Source organism: Thermothielavioides terrestris, chromosome 6 (genome assembly GCF_000226115.1).
Source record: "Thermothielavioides terrestris NRRL 8126 chromosome 6, complete sequence".
NCBI classification, from domain to species: Eukaryota; Fungi; Ascomycota; class Sordariomycetes; order Sordariales; family Chaetomiaceae; genus Thermothielavioides; species Thermothielavioides terrestris.
This window is the reverse complement of record NC_016462.1, coordinates 1,540,627-1,558,759: the sequence shown is the minus strand read 5'-3', so window position 1 is coordinate 1,558,759 and position 18,133 is coordinate 1,540,627. Positions and strand designations below refer to the sequence as shown.

The window sequence follows — 18,133 nt, the reverse complement described above, 5'->3', positions numbered from 1 at the left end:
CTGCGCTGCGCTTGTTGGTGGAATGCCTGCCTCGCCCACACCACCGGATTCCAGAAATGACAGGACTTGTTACGCTAGGACTGGCTGGCTGGCGCTTTTGCTCAGATGGGAGAGGTGCAGATGGCTAGCGGCTTGTTGAGCCAGCTGTTTTTAGCACGCCGTTCCGGACCCTGGTGGGCCGCTGCTCGTCCCAGGGAGCGGACCTTGGCCCGTGAGCAGCATGGGGCGCGGACCAGGGGGTTGCTTTGGGAGATGCAGGACAGATCCGCACCAGCCGTCGTGATGACGAAGACGGAAGGGCGAATCAGCGTCCGAGGCAGAGGGGTGGGAATAACGTTAATGATTCCAGCGGAGAAGGGGAGTGCAGGACCCCGCCTCCTCCCCCGAGGCCACATTGAGACCCGATCCAACTGCAGGATGGCCGGCCGCAAGCTCAATGTTCCTTAACTATCTGCCAAGTATGTTGACGAGAGCGCATCTCGAGTCTTCGTCAGGAAGGCACAGCCGTTTGGGTTCAGGTGCAGCTGCGGGCGAGCGAGGCGCGCATTATCGTGGGGCAGTTGGTGTAACCCCCGTCGATCGAAGCAACGGAGCAACGGTTATAACGGTTATTGATTCAAGGGACCAGCCCAAATTGAAGTGCCAGGGAGGGTTGCGAACGAGGACATGTGGCGTTGGTGATACATCTGCACCAGTCAGTTGGAACCCAAGCGTGCCGGAACACCTACCTGGTAGCTGTGCTGTAATCCCAAATGCCGCCCAGCCGGCGTCATGGAAGATGCAAACATACCTCCCTTAGGTACCCCCCATAGCGCGCTGGGTGCTATTTCAGAGATGAGAAGATGCTCTTCTTGCTTCAAGATCCTCCCCAGTTTGCATTGTTCTTCGTAGAGAGAACATCTGCTCTACACGACTGTCACAATACTTTCAGACACTTGGAAAGGCCTCTGGACTTTTTGACAAGGTTATTCGTCCCTTTTGCCTGCCTGCAATATCGTAGTCGAGACCATGATTGCAGCCGTTTTGGAAGATACCGGTGGCGCGCATGGCGCGGAATGTGTACTCGCTTCGTTCGCATTGCGCCGGTGGGCCAGGACCTCTTCATGCCCTTGAGACTGGACAAGGCTTCCCGTCTTGCACTGGCTCGGCAACGACACAGTTCCCGGTTGCAATGGCCATTGGCGATGCATCTGGAGCGTAGCACGCTTTGACGGCGCGTATAATGCATCAGACTGGACGAGAGCGGGCCTGACTTCTCAGAATAGCTGCTAAGCTGAAGGTTGGTGGTGCCAGCGACGGCCAGAACAGGGGGCAAATGGGGGAGCACGGCCGATCTCACGCGTGTAGCCGCATGCGCATGTGCTCATGCATCAACAGTACGACATCGGCGGAAACTAGGCCCCAAGGGAGGATGGCTTCTGCCGGAACCGCGTTTCTTGCCGCTGTACACAAAGGTGTGCGCAGTATGGCGGCACTGGGTGGGATGGCATGGATGGACAGATCCGGCGGGGCGGCAACCGAAGGCGGCAGAGCGCAGAGGTGGGAGGTGGGGGGAATGAGCTCCGAGATTGTGTGGATGGCAACGACGGCAGGAGAGTCGAATGGAATAAAATGTACGAAATTCGACCGCGGTCAGGTAACCCCTTCCCTGTCCTTACCCGCAACCTCTAGCGGTGAGCAGGACTTTGAAGCTGGCGGCAGGAGCAATTTTGCAGGAGACGTCGCCATGTTTTCGGGACTCTGCCATGAGCAACACCACTTCAGGGTAAGGCAGGAGCGGCCCACACAGATCACAGTGCGTGGAATTCGTGCAAATGGCCGGGTCGTCGGTGCCTGGCGGGAGACGCCGGCATTTGGCTATAGCACGGCGACTTAAGGCAGCAAAAAAAGTCTGGGACGGGTTATCCTTAAAGAGGTCCCGCCAAGACTAATTTCGGAACCTACCGCTTACAAGTATTTACAAATCGCCACGGGGTGAGCGGGGTCGCCACGACTTCGAGCAACATCAACAACGAAGAATTGCAAAGACTCGTAGCAACAACTTCGCGAAACCTCAACCAAATCGAAAAAAAAGAAAACGAAGTTAACCCGTACCCTAACCTTAACCCGAATCCTAACCATTAACCCGAACCCTAACTAGCGGGGGGCTGACGCCGCCCCCCGTACCCCCGGCGAACTAACCCGTGGCTAACCCGTGGCGATAGTGCAAACCCCCTTGGCGGTCTTAGCAGGGTATTGACGCTGTAAAAACATTGCCGACAATTGGCCGAAATTAGTCTTGGCGGGACCTCTTTAAGATCCAGCCTGGGACGAACTGAAGTTCGGGAGGTGTGTTGCAATTGAACCAAGTCACCAGCGCGTGAATCTACCCTATTTTCGGAAGGGCGACCGTGCACATGGGGACAGGGTGTGCGGAGAGAGCCGCGGAAGTACCACAACTCGCAGTGCATTGGCCAATGGGATGGCATCAAGCGCTCCAAGTAGGCTGACATCGGCGGCCAAATATAGTGGTCCGAGCGCCATGCCTAACACAACGTGCTTCACCAGTCGCCTCAAGTCGGTTTCTCCTGCAAGCTGTGAGGGGAGAGTTTTTAGCTCAACGACGATCGTGCTTGTGTAGTCCTAGCGTGAGTGTTCTGTGTCTTACACCTGAGCTTCCCCACCTGATGCCTCTACCATGTAGAACACCCCAAACTTTTGTTTATTTGCTTGCGACCAATGTTCGAGGTCTCGGGACCGAGCGAAGAGAGGGAGACGCCTTCCCACGAGGCGCCCCACAAAGACAGGAGCGGACCCAGCTACAGATTATCAAGGTACCTGTCCTTAGGGTCATTCAAGGAGCGATCAAAACTCGAAAATTCACCTTGGCACCTCTTCCCCGGGATTGTCAGGAACTGAGCAGGTTTTTTTTTTGTCCCCCAATCTTGGTTTAGTTCCAGGTTGCTGCCTGCTTTCCCTGCCTGCCTGCCTGCCTGCCTGGGACAGTTGGAACCTCCTTCTGTGTTAGCACACAGCAGGTACATACAATACACCTTCCCTTCCTGACAGTATGGACTCGGCACCGCGATTGCCTTCGGCTGTGGCCATGCGAGCCGGGAGATTTCCCTTCGATTCCAATGCCATGGGCACGGTTGGTCCAAACAAACATCAATCTCGACATCTTCTGGCTTGGGCCCGCCGCGGTGTTACCAGGACACACGATCTGCGTTGAGCCTTACTTCGGCTCCCACAGATGCTGGACCATGGTTCCTGAGCGTGCTTGTTCCCAGGCCGACGGTACCCTCAACCGCCTGCTGTTTCCTCTTCTCCGCGTTTTCAGGGTTTCCAGCGTGACTCGCTTGCGGCACTGCAGAGAGAGCAGATGGGACCGGCATCGAGGTGTGTGAAACCTTGGCCATGTCGGGCGATCCCATGATCTTCGTCTCAAAGTACGCAGAGGCCTTCCTGGGTAACGTTGAGCGCTAACTCGACTGCAAGTCGACGTTTGTTTGGGCTGGAGGCTTGCTCGCGGCGCGCGGCGGACCCGCGGACCCGCGGCCCTGCAGACCTCCAGACAGACCTGCAGCCTCGCCAAGCAGCAATGTCGGGGGATGGCCACCCCACCGAGTCCGACTTGGAAAGGACGGGATGTGTTCGTTTCGTTGTGGCGACGACTGCCCTCTTGCTTTTTCTATTCTTGCAGCTCGCGACAGTGCGCGCGTCATAGGATCATGGCGGCGCTGTATGCTCCTGGCGGATAACCTCGATGCCTGAATTTCGACGTAATGATTGATGAGCTCCGGCGTGTTTCACCCGGCTCTTCCTCGCAGACTCGGCAGCGTCGAGGGGAACGAAAGAGTCTCAGCTGCCTGCAACCGCGGCCGAATGTCAGGGTTGAGGTTCATTGCCCCTCAGATGCTGCAGAATGCATGCTGACTTGTTGCAGCGAAAGCCCCTGGATATCAGCCTACCCGAGACTTGCTCCTACCTACTGTGTAAACTAGAAGCGCATGTCGGAGCACTCAATGCTGCCCCGTTCTCGTGCGTGCGTGTGGCACGGCGAACCATGTGCAGACACAGTATCCCACCTTGCGGTCAACGTCCGACCAGCAACTGCTGACCGACGGGCTATTTCGCAACCACCCGAGCAACGCCGACCACATTGGCTTGAGAGAAAGCTTGGCCAGGGTCAATGACACGTTTTGGTGCCACTTCTCTGAAACGGAAACAGGAGGAACCACCCGGGCTTTGCTCGTTTGGCAAACCCACGCAGTTGAAATCTCACCCAGTTCAAAAGTTGTGTAGCGATTCTCGGTTTTGCCTGCGCTATGGATGTCGTCTTTGATGATGTGACGGTAGCAAACAGGCCCGGAGAAATTGCGAAACAGGCCACCCTCAAAAGGTAGCCGAGGGATGAAAATGGAACGCCCCGAGACTGGCGCAGGCCAGCACGACGCAAAGTGTATTCTCCCCTCTCGAGAATCACCTCAACCACCGTGGTTGCCGTTTGCCTGATCAATGAGGTCGCGAGTGGTTTGTTCCAGCGATTCACACATTGACCCGTCCTCGTCAGACGATCCCTGACCGCGAGTTCGAGTTCTCGGCCCATGGCTATGCTCTGGCCTCCGTGATGGCCACTGGAAAGCAGTTTCACACCGTTGCCGCAGGAGCAGACCTCAGTCACCGCCGGTCAGCGACACCGTCCTCAGGGCTTGCATCGGCAGCCTGCCGCAGTTCGCTGGCACCGCCCATATCGATCTTGCGCACTAACTGACGATATCTTATGCAATGGATTCCCCGGTGAGGGCTCGACAGATATTCTGTATAGCCGTGGCGCCGCCAGCGACTTTGCGCTCATGTACGTGTCTCTTTCCCCTCGGCCATTGCCCAGCGGCGGCCCACTGGACCCTTGTCTTGCGCTAGACCTGGGTGGCTCGGTTGCATGAAAACCTGAAACAAAACCACTTCTCACTGCAGTAATTCTTGCGAGAAGCCCCGGCCGTCCGAGCCGATGTCACACTGCATGCGTCTACTTTCCCTCGGGCCCGGGGCTTGGCAATTTTGGAGTTGAGAGATCTGTCAGGGCCGAGAGAAGCTTGCTTCCGTCGCCTTCTTTCCTCCCATTCGGAGAGAGCAGCTCCGGAGCGAGAACACAGCTCCGGTCATGGATGCGACGGTAGTCGGCCTGTGAAAATGGGTATGTGAACCGGCTGGGGCCACGGCTCTTTGTCCTCGGTGTCTCCCCATCCAGCGACTGCTCTTAGATTTCGGCGAAACCGCCCAACGTCACCGTGATACACAGCACGGGAGAAGAGCAGGCCTGGCATGACATGGCGCGATAAGTTTTCGTCATGGCCGTCTGGGTGCGCCATTGTTGACCCCGAAGCCATGCTTAACGGAGCCCATGCGACTCGTCGCCCAACCCGCCGCCGCCGCTCGATTGGACAGAGCTGGCTCCGATGCTGACGCGTTCACTGACACTCTCGAGGATGCCTTTCCGGCGGGTAAGAGACAAGAAAACGTGAAATCAAGGGTGACGGAAGGCCGCGCCATATGCGAAGCATCCGCCCGCCGAAGAAGGCATCAACCTCCTCTTGCTTTCCGGGCATAGATACGCAAACACCGACGAGGCTCGCGGAGAGCGATGAATCATTGTGGTTCGTGTTGCCACGCACGCGTCGCCGCCGGGCGGCCTTGGATGCGCGCAGGACGAGGCAACGCTTCTCTTGGGACTGCCCCAACTGCGAGCAGTGTCTGGCAGCGGGAGTCGGCAGCAGACAATTCACCACGCGGTATTGCTCAGCTCAGCCTACCGACGGCCATTGGCTCCCTGCAGGCTGCACTTCGTCAGCAACCACCCGCAGCGTCTGCCGAGCTTCGAGAAGGATCAGGATCAGCCAAGCCACAGGCTCACCGGACTTCCGTGATGTCACACAATCACATGCACGTGGGAACGGGTTAACGACAGGTTTGAGGAGTTCCTAGGAGGTGGCGCAAAGGAAGGCGATTGTGCAAGAAGCCACAATCGCGGGCCCCGAAGGATCCAGCCTCGTCCGTGTTTGCTTGCTTGATTGTTTGCTTGCCTTGCGGGATGCGGCACTCGCATCCTCCGTTCGCAGGACCCTTTTCTGGAAACAAGGAGTTTAAACGTGAGGGGTGAAGGTGGTGGGGGGATATCTTCTGGAAAGGTGGCTTGACAATTGACAAGCAAGGTTCAAGGGATCATTCGCTACACAGCATGATTGAAGATCAGGCCGAATCCGGCTGCGTTCGTGGCACACGAGATATCGTCGAAACTCACGCTGTTCGGTACAGGGATCAAACTGGATTCAAGGACGCGAGAGCAGAAGAACGGAGTCGGCTTCTTTCCCCCAATTCCGAGTTCCTTAACCATCTCCCGCCGCGTACTCGCAGCATCGAAAACGCCCGCTTTCTCCCCCGAGGGAGGCTTTTGGGTTACATCGGCGTGGCTCGGTTCCACGGACGCTCTCGCCACACCGTCCAGGGGCAAGACGAGACGTCTGTTCCCGATACCATAGATTTGCGAAATCTGGAACCGAATGAACTTCCCGGACCGGACAACGACGACAGGGGCTGTGACATCGGAGCGCTCATTGGCAGCCCAGAGTAACGGACCGAGGCAGGGCGCGCCACATGCCAAGACGGCTCCCGAGCGAAAGCGGTACCCGACGACGGACAACTGAAGGCGATGTCCCGATCAACGGCTTGCTGGCTTGTTCGCTGCCTTACTGTGGCTGGCCGATGAATATCGTGCGTCTGTTTCTCGTGTCTCTCGCCGCCCGCCATAACTGCACATAACCCACCGCAAGTCAGCTGCGGAATCTGTCTGAAACCTGCTGGGCTGGGAGCAACACGGCGGCGTGCAGGGGAATATGCAACGCCGCGATTATGGGAGGGCAGCGGTGAAATGATGAGCTGGAAAGCCGCCGGCGTGAGTGGCTGGCTGCGCTAAGTTCTTGTCGACAGCATCCCGCTCCCGTCGTCGTCAAACTGAGGCGTGGCGTCCGATCTATCTATCACAGCCGCCGGCACGAGAACTGCGGGATACCGAGCCCAGTCACGTCGCAACGGGTGGGCGAGCACATGCCCGTGGTTACGGCATGTCTGTACGGAGTGCACGGCAGTCCGCGCGTCCTCTCTGCAGCGTGGCGGCCGGCAGTCGGCGGGACGGCGGGAGAAGAGATCGCTCATCGAATGTCGCGCGTACCTAGCTAGGTAGGTACCTAGATGGCTTGCGGCGTTCTGTTGGTCTGCTTTGCCCGTCACTCGCTCTCGCGCATCTCCGGATTGGGCAATTCTGTCTCAAAGGTGCAGGAGCTGGCTCCGCAAAAGGCCGTACGTTCGAGTTCCCGAACAACGTCCACCTTCGGGGGGCATCACACGGGGCTTGGGCGCCACATTGGCGGTGACTCTGTTTGCCGCGCGTATACGCGTGGCTGGGGCGGTGCCTGCCCGTCACTCCCGAGACATGAGGGTAAGGGGAGAGTGAGAATTCGGGTTTGCCATGTCGCACGCGGTCATGCGGGACGCGCCGATCGGGAGTATATACGGGCTGAGCTTGACGACAACCGGGGAGGACTCGGCAGCATGTCGCCTCCTCATTGGGGCTTCGCAGAGAGAGTAGTTGATGCGGCCTGCATTCTGCGCTGCTCTCCCGAGACCTCTCGAGAAAGCCGGCTTGACAGGAGCCGGAACACAGCTCTTCGATCCTTGCAGAAACACGAAGCCTGTCTTAAAACCGCTGATGCCCATACGTCGTGCAACCACCGGCAAGAAACACAGTGGACCGAGTATGGCATTGAGGACGGTCGTGTATGTGGAACAGCATTCGACCAAGCTAGGGGGCGCCGGAGCCGGTGAGCGACATGCATGCTTGCTGGCTCACCGGTGCTCACCAGTGAGAGTTATCCGCCATGGAAGGAATAACGGCATCCCGTGCCATATGGGCGCTCTGTGTTTCTGATGGGGAGTCTTCGGGACCAGCGTCGAGTCATCCCGGTGCTGACGAACGCCATCTACCAGTGCTGGCACGAGTTAGAGTCGTGGGACCCGCACAATGGATGCGTACCTAGGGATCTTCCACCTCTATTCTGCACCAGTGCGTGTGTCCTTGCGTATTCTGGAGAGAGGGGGAGAAAGGGGGGGAAGCACCACCAGAGCACCAGGAGGCCTACCCAGTTGCTTCACAGTTCCCAGACAGACAGACAAGCTGCCCTCAAACGTCCCTACTATTAGCTATCAACTTGGGCTGAGTTCTGGTGCAAGACGGCCGGCTGTATGGATCGCAACCTGTCTCATGCTCTAGCACGCCTAGCAATCGTGTCCGTCGCTGCCGGCGAGGGGAAGCACTGTGCATCTTCACAGCCCATCCAAGTAACTCCCAACCCGCGGGATGAAAAAGAAGCTGGTATAGCAGCCAGTAGACCATGTGCTCCCGCACACATACTCTCCTCTCCCCCGTCCACCTCCCCCTGGACCGTCGCAAGACCATATCACCGCAATGCCAGTGGACCCCTTGCAGCCATGTGTATATATGATACATGAAGAAGGAAACTTCAGTTGGCGGAAGGAAAATGGTATAGTCATTACCCCCCAAAAAGCCCATGCGTAAAGGGACCTAGGTATCTACGCAGAACCAGACCGGTTGGTAGGTCGACCCAACAGAGCTCAAGAATACACCTGAGGAAAATGCAAAGAGCAGTTCGCGTCTAGAACCTGCTGTTCACCCAATCCGTCCATCCATCCATCCATGCAATCCATTGCAATCCATGCAGTCCATGCAATCCATGCAATCCGTGTATCCATGATGTATACCACCCGCCAGTGAGCCAGTGAGCCAGACATACAGACATACATGGTAACGGCATCCATCAACAGCCCCGAAAATCCGTCCCAACCGTGCCCCAGCTCATTCTTCGTTCTTCCATACAAATCATCATCTTGTACCGTCCCATCCATCTCATCGGGACGACACACCCTGCGCCTGCCCATTCGCCGGCGCCCTGATCAATCCATTCTGCGCATTCTGCACCTGCCCCGCGGTTCTCGCCGGCAGCGCCGCGCCAGGGCCAGGCCCGGCGGCCCCGCCCGAGGTGTACGCATCCAGCTTCTTCTTGAGCACCTCGGACCGCACCGGCTTGGCCAGGTAATCGTCCATGCCGGCGGCGAGGCACTTCTCCCTGTCGCCCTGGATGGCCGAGGCGGTCATGGCGATGACGAGGACCTTGCGGACCGACTCGAGCTCGTCGTGGCGCAGCAGCTTGGTCGCCTCGTAGCCGTCGAGCACCGGCATCTGCACGTCCATCAGGATGATGTGGTACGGCGCGCCCTGCCGCGCCTTCTCGCGCAGGCCCTCGACCGCCTTGAGGCCGTTGTCGTACGTGTCGACGTGCGGGTACCCCAGCCGCTGCAGATACTGCAGCGCGATGCGGGCGTTGATGGCGTTGTCTTCGGCGATGCAGATGCGGAGCTGGTCTTTGGGAATGCGGGAGAGCTCTGGGGCGATGGAGACGGGCGCGGGGAGTAAGGCCGGTGCGGAGGGCTCCTTGCCGGTCGCCACGGTTGACGGTTGCCTGGTCGGATACGGCCTGACGGGTTCCGGGAGAGTGCCGCGCGGGGTCGTCTGCTCGTCGCCGGCGGCTACCTCGGGCCTGGCCTTGTCGAAGGTGACGGTGAACCACGCTGTGGTGCCGACGTTCTCTTGGCTTTCGAGGTGGATTTTTCCCTTCATCATCGTCTCGATCAGGGACTTGCAAATGCTCAACCCGAGGCCGCTGCCGCCGTACTTCCGTGCCGTGCTCGCGTCCGCTTGGCTGAACGGCTGGAAGAGGTTCTCGAGCTGCTGTGGCGAGATGCCGATGCCCGTGTCTTTGACCCAGAACGTCAGCGTCGCGTTGTCTTCGGTCTCCGACTCGACCCGGGCGCCGATTGTGATGGAACCGTCCTCGGTAAACTTGAGGCTGTTGCTGATAAGATTGCCGAGGACCTGGTGCAGGCGAATCGGGTCTCCGTAGATGAGCATGGGCGGCAGGTTGATGTCCTGGCTGATCTTGACGTTCTTCTTGGACGTCTTCTCCCTGTTGCTATAGGACACGGCCCGGACGACCTCTCGCACCATCTCCTCCGGGTTGAAGGCGATGATGTAGAGCTTCATCTTGTCCGCTTCCATCCTCGAGAAATCCAGGATGTCGTTGATGACCGTCAAGAGCAGGTCTGCCGAGACTCGGATCGACTCTGCCATCTCGAGCTGCTCCTTGTTGAGGTTGCTGTCCCTCAGCAGCTCGGAGTTGCCAATCACGCCGTTCAGCGGCGTGCGCAGCTCGTGTGAGACATTGGCCAGGAAGATGGACTTGGCCTTCGTCGCCTCCTCGGCCAGCTTGACGTTCCGGATCGCCTCGGCCTCGGCGTTCTTGGCCTTGGTCTCGGCCTCGATCGCCTTCGCCAAAGCGCGCTTCTGGAGCTCCACCATGCTGATGTTCTCGGCCGAGACCTTCTCGACTGCCTTCATGGCGAGAGCGTTGGAATAGCTGATGCCGATCTGGTTGACGAGCAGCTGCAGGACGCTCACGTTGCGGTCCGTGAAGGACCCCGGCGCACCTTCTAGGTAGAGCACGCCTAGCAGCGAGTCCGACCCATGGCAGATGGGAATGGCGATGACAGCCTTGCTGCCGGGATTCCTCCGCAGCCACTGCTCGCTCACGTTCCCAAACCTCTCGTCTGTGAGGAGATCCCGGAGGAAGACGACCTCGCGGACGCGGGTGCAGTAGAGCACGACGTTCTCCGCGACGAGATCGGTCACACTGAGCGGGATGCCGGGGATGTGTGCTTCTGCCCCCCTCTCGGGATCGCCGCTCGCGGCGACACACCAGTCGGAACTCCCTTCGTCCTGCACGACGATGGCGGCAAGCGTGGCAGACCCGGAGCACGTCTGGAGGATCACGTCGCACATGGTCTTGAGCAGCTCGTCGACCCTCAGCACCGAGGAGATGACCTGCGAGGAGACCAGGATGGCGTGCAAATCGATCATATCGAGTGCAGGCAAGCCGGCCCCCGCCTCCGGCTGCATCGAGCCTCGCCAGGCCGTCATGCGTTCTCCCTTCAGGGCGGCGACCGCAGCTTGGGTGGCTTGCTGCGAGTCCTCGCCTGCCTCGCCATCCACGACGCGATACTGGACAGACGCAGCGTCGCCGGCGAAGTCCGTCTGCACCGCTTGATCAAGGGTCCTAGGATTCCGCATCGCCCGTTGGAGCAGGATGCTGTGGTCGCTCTCGATGCGGTCGGCAATGCCTGTAGCGCCAAACTGGCGATACAGAGCGACGGCATCGCGGAGGGCGGAGCGGGCGGAGCGCCTCGCCTTGTTCCTGACGAAGATGCTGGCCATCAGATAATTCCCGAGCGCTTCCTCAAAAGTGAAATTGTGCTCCGAGGCATGATCCAACGCCTCCTCGAACTGCCGGATGGCCGCGCCGTGATCGCCGACCATTTCACAGACGGCAGCGTCGAGCAGCTTCGACCAGGCCAAGTAGTTGAGATTATCGAGACCCTGCCAATCCTTAATCTTCCGGTTGACTTCGTTGATCTCCCGGGCCGTCTCTTCGATACGGCTCTTTGGCATCTCGTCCCCTGGCGACCGGGGGTCCTGCTGCCGGCGAATGACGGTGCCGGCCAAAGCCAGGCCGTAGAAGAGCATAGCAAGTCTCGTATTGCGGGCCGACCACAGCAGATTGGCGCGCTCTTGGCAGGCCTTGCCGATCTCGATCGCCCTCTCGTAATGTCCGTAGAGAAACAAGGGCACTATCTCCATCGTTTCGTAGACCAGCAGTGACCGACCACCGTTGTTGGTGTGGGCCGCGAGCCATTTCTTATAGGTTTCAGCGTCGTGGTGCTCATCGCTCATGACCTCGAGCGGCTTTGACGTTCGGGTCTTGCCCTGCAGGGCGCGGCAGACTTGTCTGACAGCGATGAGTAGCGTGCCGCCTCGCGTGTCGAGATGCCAGCTCGGGATCTCTTCGCATCCGTATTGGCAGAAAGCCTCCAGATCAGCACAGTTCTCGCTCGCGAAGAACCTCAGCAGCGCCGCGAGGCCGAAGTTGAGAATGGTCGATATCCTATCCCCAGCGGCCGCAGCGTAGTCGACCATCCCCTCCAGCCGGCTAGCCGAGATGCCGATAGGATCGGGAACGTGCCCCATGAGGTTTGCGTGGACCATGTAACCACGGGCGAGGGAGAACGGATCGTGGAACTTGTCCATCAATTCAACAGAGATGCCTGACAACTCCTCCGCAAACTTGGTGTCGTTGAAGCGGGACAGGGCAATGATGGACATGTACAGGAAGGCCAATCCTGACTGGGGGTACGCCCCTCGGCTGAAGTGCGTCTCCATCATCCGGAGAGCCAGCTGGTAGTAGGCGAGGCAGTCGGTCCACCACGCCGTGCTCGTCGTCTCGGCCAACACTGCACCAACAGATGCCAGCATCTGGTCTTTTGAGCAAGACGGGCTCAACACGGCCGGGCGTTCCGACGCTCGAATCTTCTCCGCCAGCCGCCCATACTGCTCGTCGCACTTCTCCATCGTCGGGCAGTCGTCCAGTTCGACATCGAGAGCCCTCAGACAATGCTTCAGCGAGTCAACCGCTTGCACAGAGTCGCCGCTTTGCGCGTAGATCCGAGACTGGAGCACCCATGCAGGCGCTTTGTCGAGCGCTGTCCTAGCGTGGTTGAATATTGTCTGGAGTAATACACTGGCGGCGCTCTGATGGCCCATGAACAGGTAGCACTCGGCTGCTTGTAGATAGAGCTGAAGCGTCTCGTCATACGACACGTCCTCGGCACCCTCGTCCCAAGGATTCGACTGCAGCAAGGCGACAGCGTTGCTGTAGTACTTGGCCGCGGTGGGTCGTGCGCCGCTCTCGGTAGCCTCCTGTGCGTGCTCGAAGAGCAGCTTCCTGAAGGGTTGCCGATGTGATACCCGTTTCTTGATGATGTCTACGGATTCGCAGATGTGAGATGCAGCGTTGTCTCTCAGGGTTGGATCGTGTGAGTAGTGCTTGAGGAGGACTTGCGCGATGACGAAGTGCATCGCTCGGGCGTTGCACTCCTTGAGTGCCGACGCGGCTTGGATATAGCGGTCGTGCGCGAAGCGGAAGCGGTCGTCTCGATCGCAAGGCACGATGATGAAGGCTTGGATGGCAGCCTCAAGCCCCGCGACGACATCTTCCTGTGACGATGCCGTGACTGGCAGCTCATCGGCATTCCCCAGGCAATCGTCGGCATACCGTTGTCCGTCCATCAGCTTGCAGATCAGTTCGAAAGAGAAAGTTTGACCCAGCAAGGCAGCCCAGGCAAGAATAGACCGCGAAGCGGCCGGGAGCTCGCTCAGGCGGCGAGTGATGAAGGCCGTGTCGAGGACATCGTAGTCCTGCTCCCCCTGGAACTGATCAAAGAGCTTGTCCAGGTCGTACTTCCAGTGACCGGCGATGTAGTCGTACCAGATGCACTTCTTTCGGTGGCCCGCGCTGAGCATCTCCCGCATGTAGAACGGATTTCCTGCCGTCTTGGATTGGATGACTAGAGCCAGGGGAAGCACTTCCTCTTTGGGCAATGAGAGGGTCCCCGAGACATACTCAACGATGTCCTCTTCGCCTAGTGGCTCGAGCGTGATCTTCGTCGTAGTTAGGCCGCCGGTCCTGGGATAATCTTCAGACTTGGGTGGGTTCAGTATCTTCTGCACCGTCTCGGGCGCCATTTCGTCCGGGCGGTAGGTGATAATGAGCATCAGATTTAGCCTCGTACTGACGATCTGGCTGATGAGCTCCAGCGACTCGTCATCGGCATACTGCAAGTCATCCAGGCAGAAGCAAATGAACTTCTGTTGGGTGAACATTCTCAGCACATCAACAAATGTGTTCAGCAACCGGTTGGTCTTGGTGGAAGTGCCAGCACGGAGAAAATCCCGCGAGCTCTGGACGGAGGAGCCCGAGGACGCTCGCAGGGCAGACGGGGTAGACAACCCCGGGGAAGAACCGCGTCGCCTCAGGTTGGGTCTAGCAGCCTGAGGATCGGACGAGGACCATGTGAGCTGAGAGTCGGCAGGCGGGAGGAGAAACTCCGGGAGACCGAGAACCTTGTGCAACATGGGCCAGACCGGCCGGACGTATTGCCTCAGAGCTTGGTGGAAGGGCGTGTCCGTGTTCCTCTCGCCCTGCACCTGGCGGAAGAGAGAAGACAGCAGTTTTAGCAAGGGCCCGAACGGCGTCTTCCTCGCACGGTCAAACTTGGCCGTCGCACAGTAGCCCCTCCTGCGCGCATCGGCGAGGACGGACTGGACAAGACAGCTCTTGCCGAGCCCACCCGCCCCCTCGATCAAAACAATCTCGCAATGGCCTTGTCTCCTGAACTTGGCCGAGCTGAGGTGCCGGGGCAGACACGTGGATGAAGAGTCAGCGGCCATTGTGGCACCATGGCGAGAGGGCTCAGAATTTTGGCCATCGACACCGGAGCCGCTGTCGAGATATGAACTCCTATCCCAGGCACGGGGAGGGCGGAAAGGACCGGACAAGAGAGAGCCGACAGAGCCGGCTGACGAGATAGTTGAGATGGAGGCCGTTGTCGAATCGACTGCTTGGGGTGACTGGTGCGATTCGGCCCTCGGTTTGGCGTCGGTGGCAGCCTGTGTGGCCGACCCGCCCTGACGGTTCGATCCGCCGGTCGAGCTCGCACAATCGCTCGAGGCGTCGCCGGCGTCGCCGGCCTCCGTGCCCAGGCTCGATCCGTCAGAGTGTCTGCTGATGTTCCCGTTGTGGGTCACAGAATGGGCTTTGGCGGCCCTCTCGATTATTTTCACGAGCTCGGCCCGTTCGCGGTCCCGGCCTATCATTGCCGTCGGTAGTCTGAAGGAAGAGGAAACGTCCCTGGAAGCTATTGGCCAGTCTCGCAATGCTGCAGAATTTCCGTCGCCGAGCATCTTTTGGACCGAAACTAGATCGTAGCGGAGACCCCCAGCCGAATAGTATCTGTCACTGACGTTCTTTGCGGTGCATTTTTGAATGATCCGTGCAATGACTTCGGGAACATCCATGCGTATCGCCGAGACGTTTGGTATCCTCCGGCCCAGCACGGCCTGGACGACGTCGAGCGGGGTTTCCCCCTGGAAGACGGGCTGTTGCGTCAGGAGAGCCCAGAACAGAACGCCGAGCGAGTAGATATCGGTCCGTGTGTCTGGTTCGGAGGGCATACGCCCCGTCTGCTCGGGACTGATGTACTGCAGTTTGTGCTTGGCACCCAGTGCCTTGGACAGCGCCGACCACCCTGTGCTTGTCAGGCCGTGCTCGAAGGATCGGAGCCCGGACCCGAACGAGACCAATTTGACGCGGTTCGTCTCGATGTTGTAGTGGAAGGCGTCACCTCGTAGTTCGCCGTGTATTATGCCCTGTCCATGGTGGACAATCTCCAGGCACTGCGCGGCGCCGATGGCGAAGTCCAAGAAGTGTTGCAGACTGAGAGGAGGGTCTAGTGTTGGTGGCTCGCTCCGACACGGCTCCCAACGGTCGTTCTGTTTTCTCGCAAAGTAGAACGCGGGGCCAAAGTCCAGGACCTTAAATAGATAGTTCGGGCCGGGATCCTCATAGATAGTGACGATGATGGGAGCCCGGTCACCGGGCATCTGCGGCAGGCGCATGACATCCAGCGGCTTCACGATGCGCTCCCCCTTGGGGTCGACGCTCGAGACCAAACTCTTGGAGATCTGAAAGGCCCTCTCCTCGCGAAGCACGTGGTACGACACCCTGGCGACCACGCGCTGCTCCACGACCGGCGACTCTGTGGCGGCAGTGGAGGACGAGGGCGGAAGCGAGGGGGCGGAGCGGTCCGTGACGGACTCGCTGTCCGACGAGGACGCATGCGAACGGTGGTCCGCGGATGAGGAGGGTCGGCTGGACGAGGGTCGGCTGGACACAGCGGGTGGGCTTCCGGAGTGATGCGGTGAGGGCGCCGCAAGCACGTTCGCGCCGGGGGGAGGCGTCGAGTAGGGCGAAACAAAGCGCGCCCCAAAAACGTGCCAGTTGTCGTAGGTCGAGTGGAAAGGGGGGAGGGACTCGTCCCAGGTGTATCCGGCGATGTGGTGCAGGCGCTCGAGGATGTGAGCCGGGGACTCGAGGAGCTGGTCGTTGGGCGGCCAAGCGGCAGAGTCCATGGTCGTGAAGTGCGCCCGGCCGGACGCCTGGGGGAGGGATCCGCGGGGGGACTCAAGTATCGAAGGATAGCCGGACGGGGGTCGAAGCCGAGACGGTCATGTTCTGCGTTGGATGACGAAGGTGATCCTGGGCCGCAACGCTGCAAGTGCAGGACGCAGAAGGCAGAACGGAGTTTCGGCAAGGCAAAGCGGGGACGTGGGTGAGCAGTGGGCGGAGCGGGTCCCACGAAGATGTTTTTCTCGGATTTTGCGGGCGGGCGCCGCGTCCGGACGGTTATTTGTGGGCGAAGACAGCTGGAACGGCCGTTAAGTACGGTGCTGACGGTGATTTGTGGTGTTTCCGGTTGTTGCGGTGCGCCAAGCGGTGGGATGAGTGCGTGCTGTACGTTCGGTGGGTGAACGTGACTGACTTCATCGCAGTAGCCAAGACATCCGGAAGTACCTAGGTACCTAGGTGCACAGCAGGAACAGCATCCATCCAATCATGGCGCGGCGCTGGCCAGTTGATAACTCGGACAACCAGGCAGTCACGACTCAGGTCTTCCTTCCTGGTAACCGAACAGTTATCAACTCCCGGGGGAGCTGGCAAGGCTTACACAGCAAGTAGCCTTCCCAAAGTGGGCTAACAGGGCCATCAATGCGGTTCAACAACCGCATTCAACAATTGTGTGGCATTAAAGGCCGGCTTAGGGTAAGCGCAGAGAGCCCGTGGGGACAGATTGGGGCTGGTGGCGGCCGGTGCTAGGTGAGGTATGTACATACACGCTACTTACAGTGCGTTCCGTTCACTATGGTCAGGAGGAAGAGCCTGCCAAAACCACTGAAGTGGGATGGAAGAAGAACCATTCCGGCGGGCGGCAACCAGCGCGTGGGGTTGAGTGGGGATGCTGCCCCACTCTGGTGTACAGAGTCAGGTACTCATTGTGTAGACAATACACAAGAGCCCGAGAGAACCATAGACAGATCTGGACGGTGCAACTGTCAAGATACCTACGCTACGAGTTTTGAAATTCTCGAGCTTGATTCCATTTGCAATCAAGACAGTGAAGTATAAAAATATGCAAATAGGGTGCGTGCAGCTCGAATACACTACCTTACTTAAGATGGTTGCGGGACTGCAATTTCGGATACTGGGTGGGTTCAACTGATAAAACGGCGGTGGGACTTCCCAGTTTTCCCCATTCAAAATTCCCGGCTTTGAAACTGGTTGACCGAATTCCTGCCTTGCTGTCTCAACTCCGAGGATGCACCAGGCTGCCCCTCCTCTCTTCGCGATCTCTTTTTGTCGGCAATGAACTTGCACAATACACGACATACGGATCCGGCCTACTCGGGCATGTATCGGTGGAAATACGGAGACGGAACTTGCGAGCCCAATGATGCAATTGGCATGGCAGACGTTTGCCATTCCAGACACTGGAAGCTCTACAGGTTGTCTCTGCTTTCTTCCATGTCAACAGCCGTTCTCGACGAGTTGCCGTCATTTCCCAGACTTGCGCCATTTACGTCATTCTGGTTACACGCCGCCCGACTTGAATTACGGAGTACACAGTACGCCAAACAGCGAGCTTCGGTGCGCCACCTTGCCACGTCGAAGATCCAATCTTATCATACGTCATCCATTGCAATTGTGATTGGTCCGTTGCAACCTATTGTCTTATTGACACGAGCGAACAAACACCCAAACACGCAGCAGCATGGCTGGGCTTCACTGGATGAGATAGGTCTGCACAATCGAGAGAGCGCCAGCTTTTCTTCCATACCCGCTGTATTATATTTTGTCGCCCAACATCCACGGTCTATAACGAACCGACTGCAGCAAATTCTTCTAATATGCCCCTGTGTGGGTGTTCCTGACCGTCCATGTATGCACCGCAGTTGGCAGGCGGCGTCCCATGAACCGTCCCTCATATCCCATTTGCTCCTTTTCACCTTTCTCAAATC

The 18,133-nt window shown here is 58.6% G+C and overlaps 1 protein-coding gene across 1 annotated transcript; it reads right to left on the bottom strand.

Annotated features, from left to right (window-relative positions):
* Positions 1-8,782: 8,782 nt before the first annotated feature.
* THITE_2123713 (uncharacterized protein) lies at positions 8,783-16,887 on the bottom strand. The gene has a single exon (XM_003657688.1). The coding sequence runs from the start codon at positions 16,187-16,189 to the stop codon at positions 8,960-8,962; it is 7,230 nt and encodes a 2,409-aa protein (XP_003657736.1). The 5' UTR covers positions 16,190-16,887; the 3' UTR covers positions 8,783-8,959.
* Between the last annotated feature and the right edge of the window lie 1,246 nt (positions 16,888-18,133).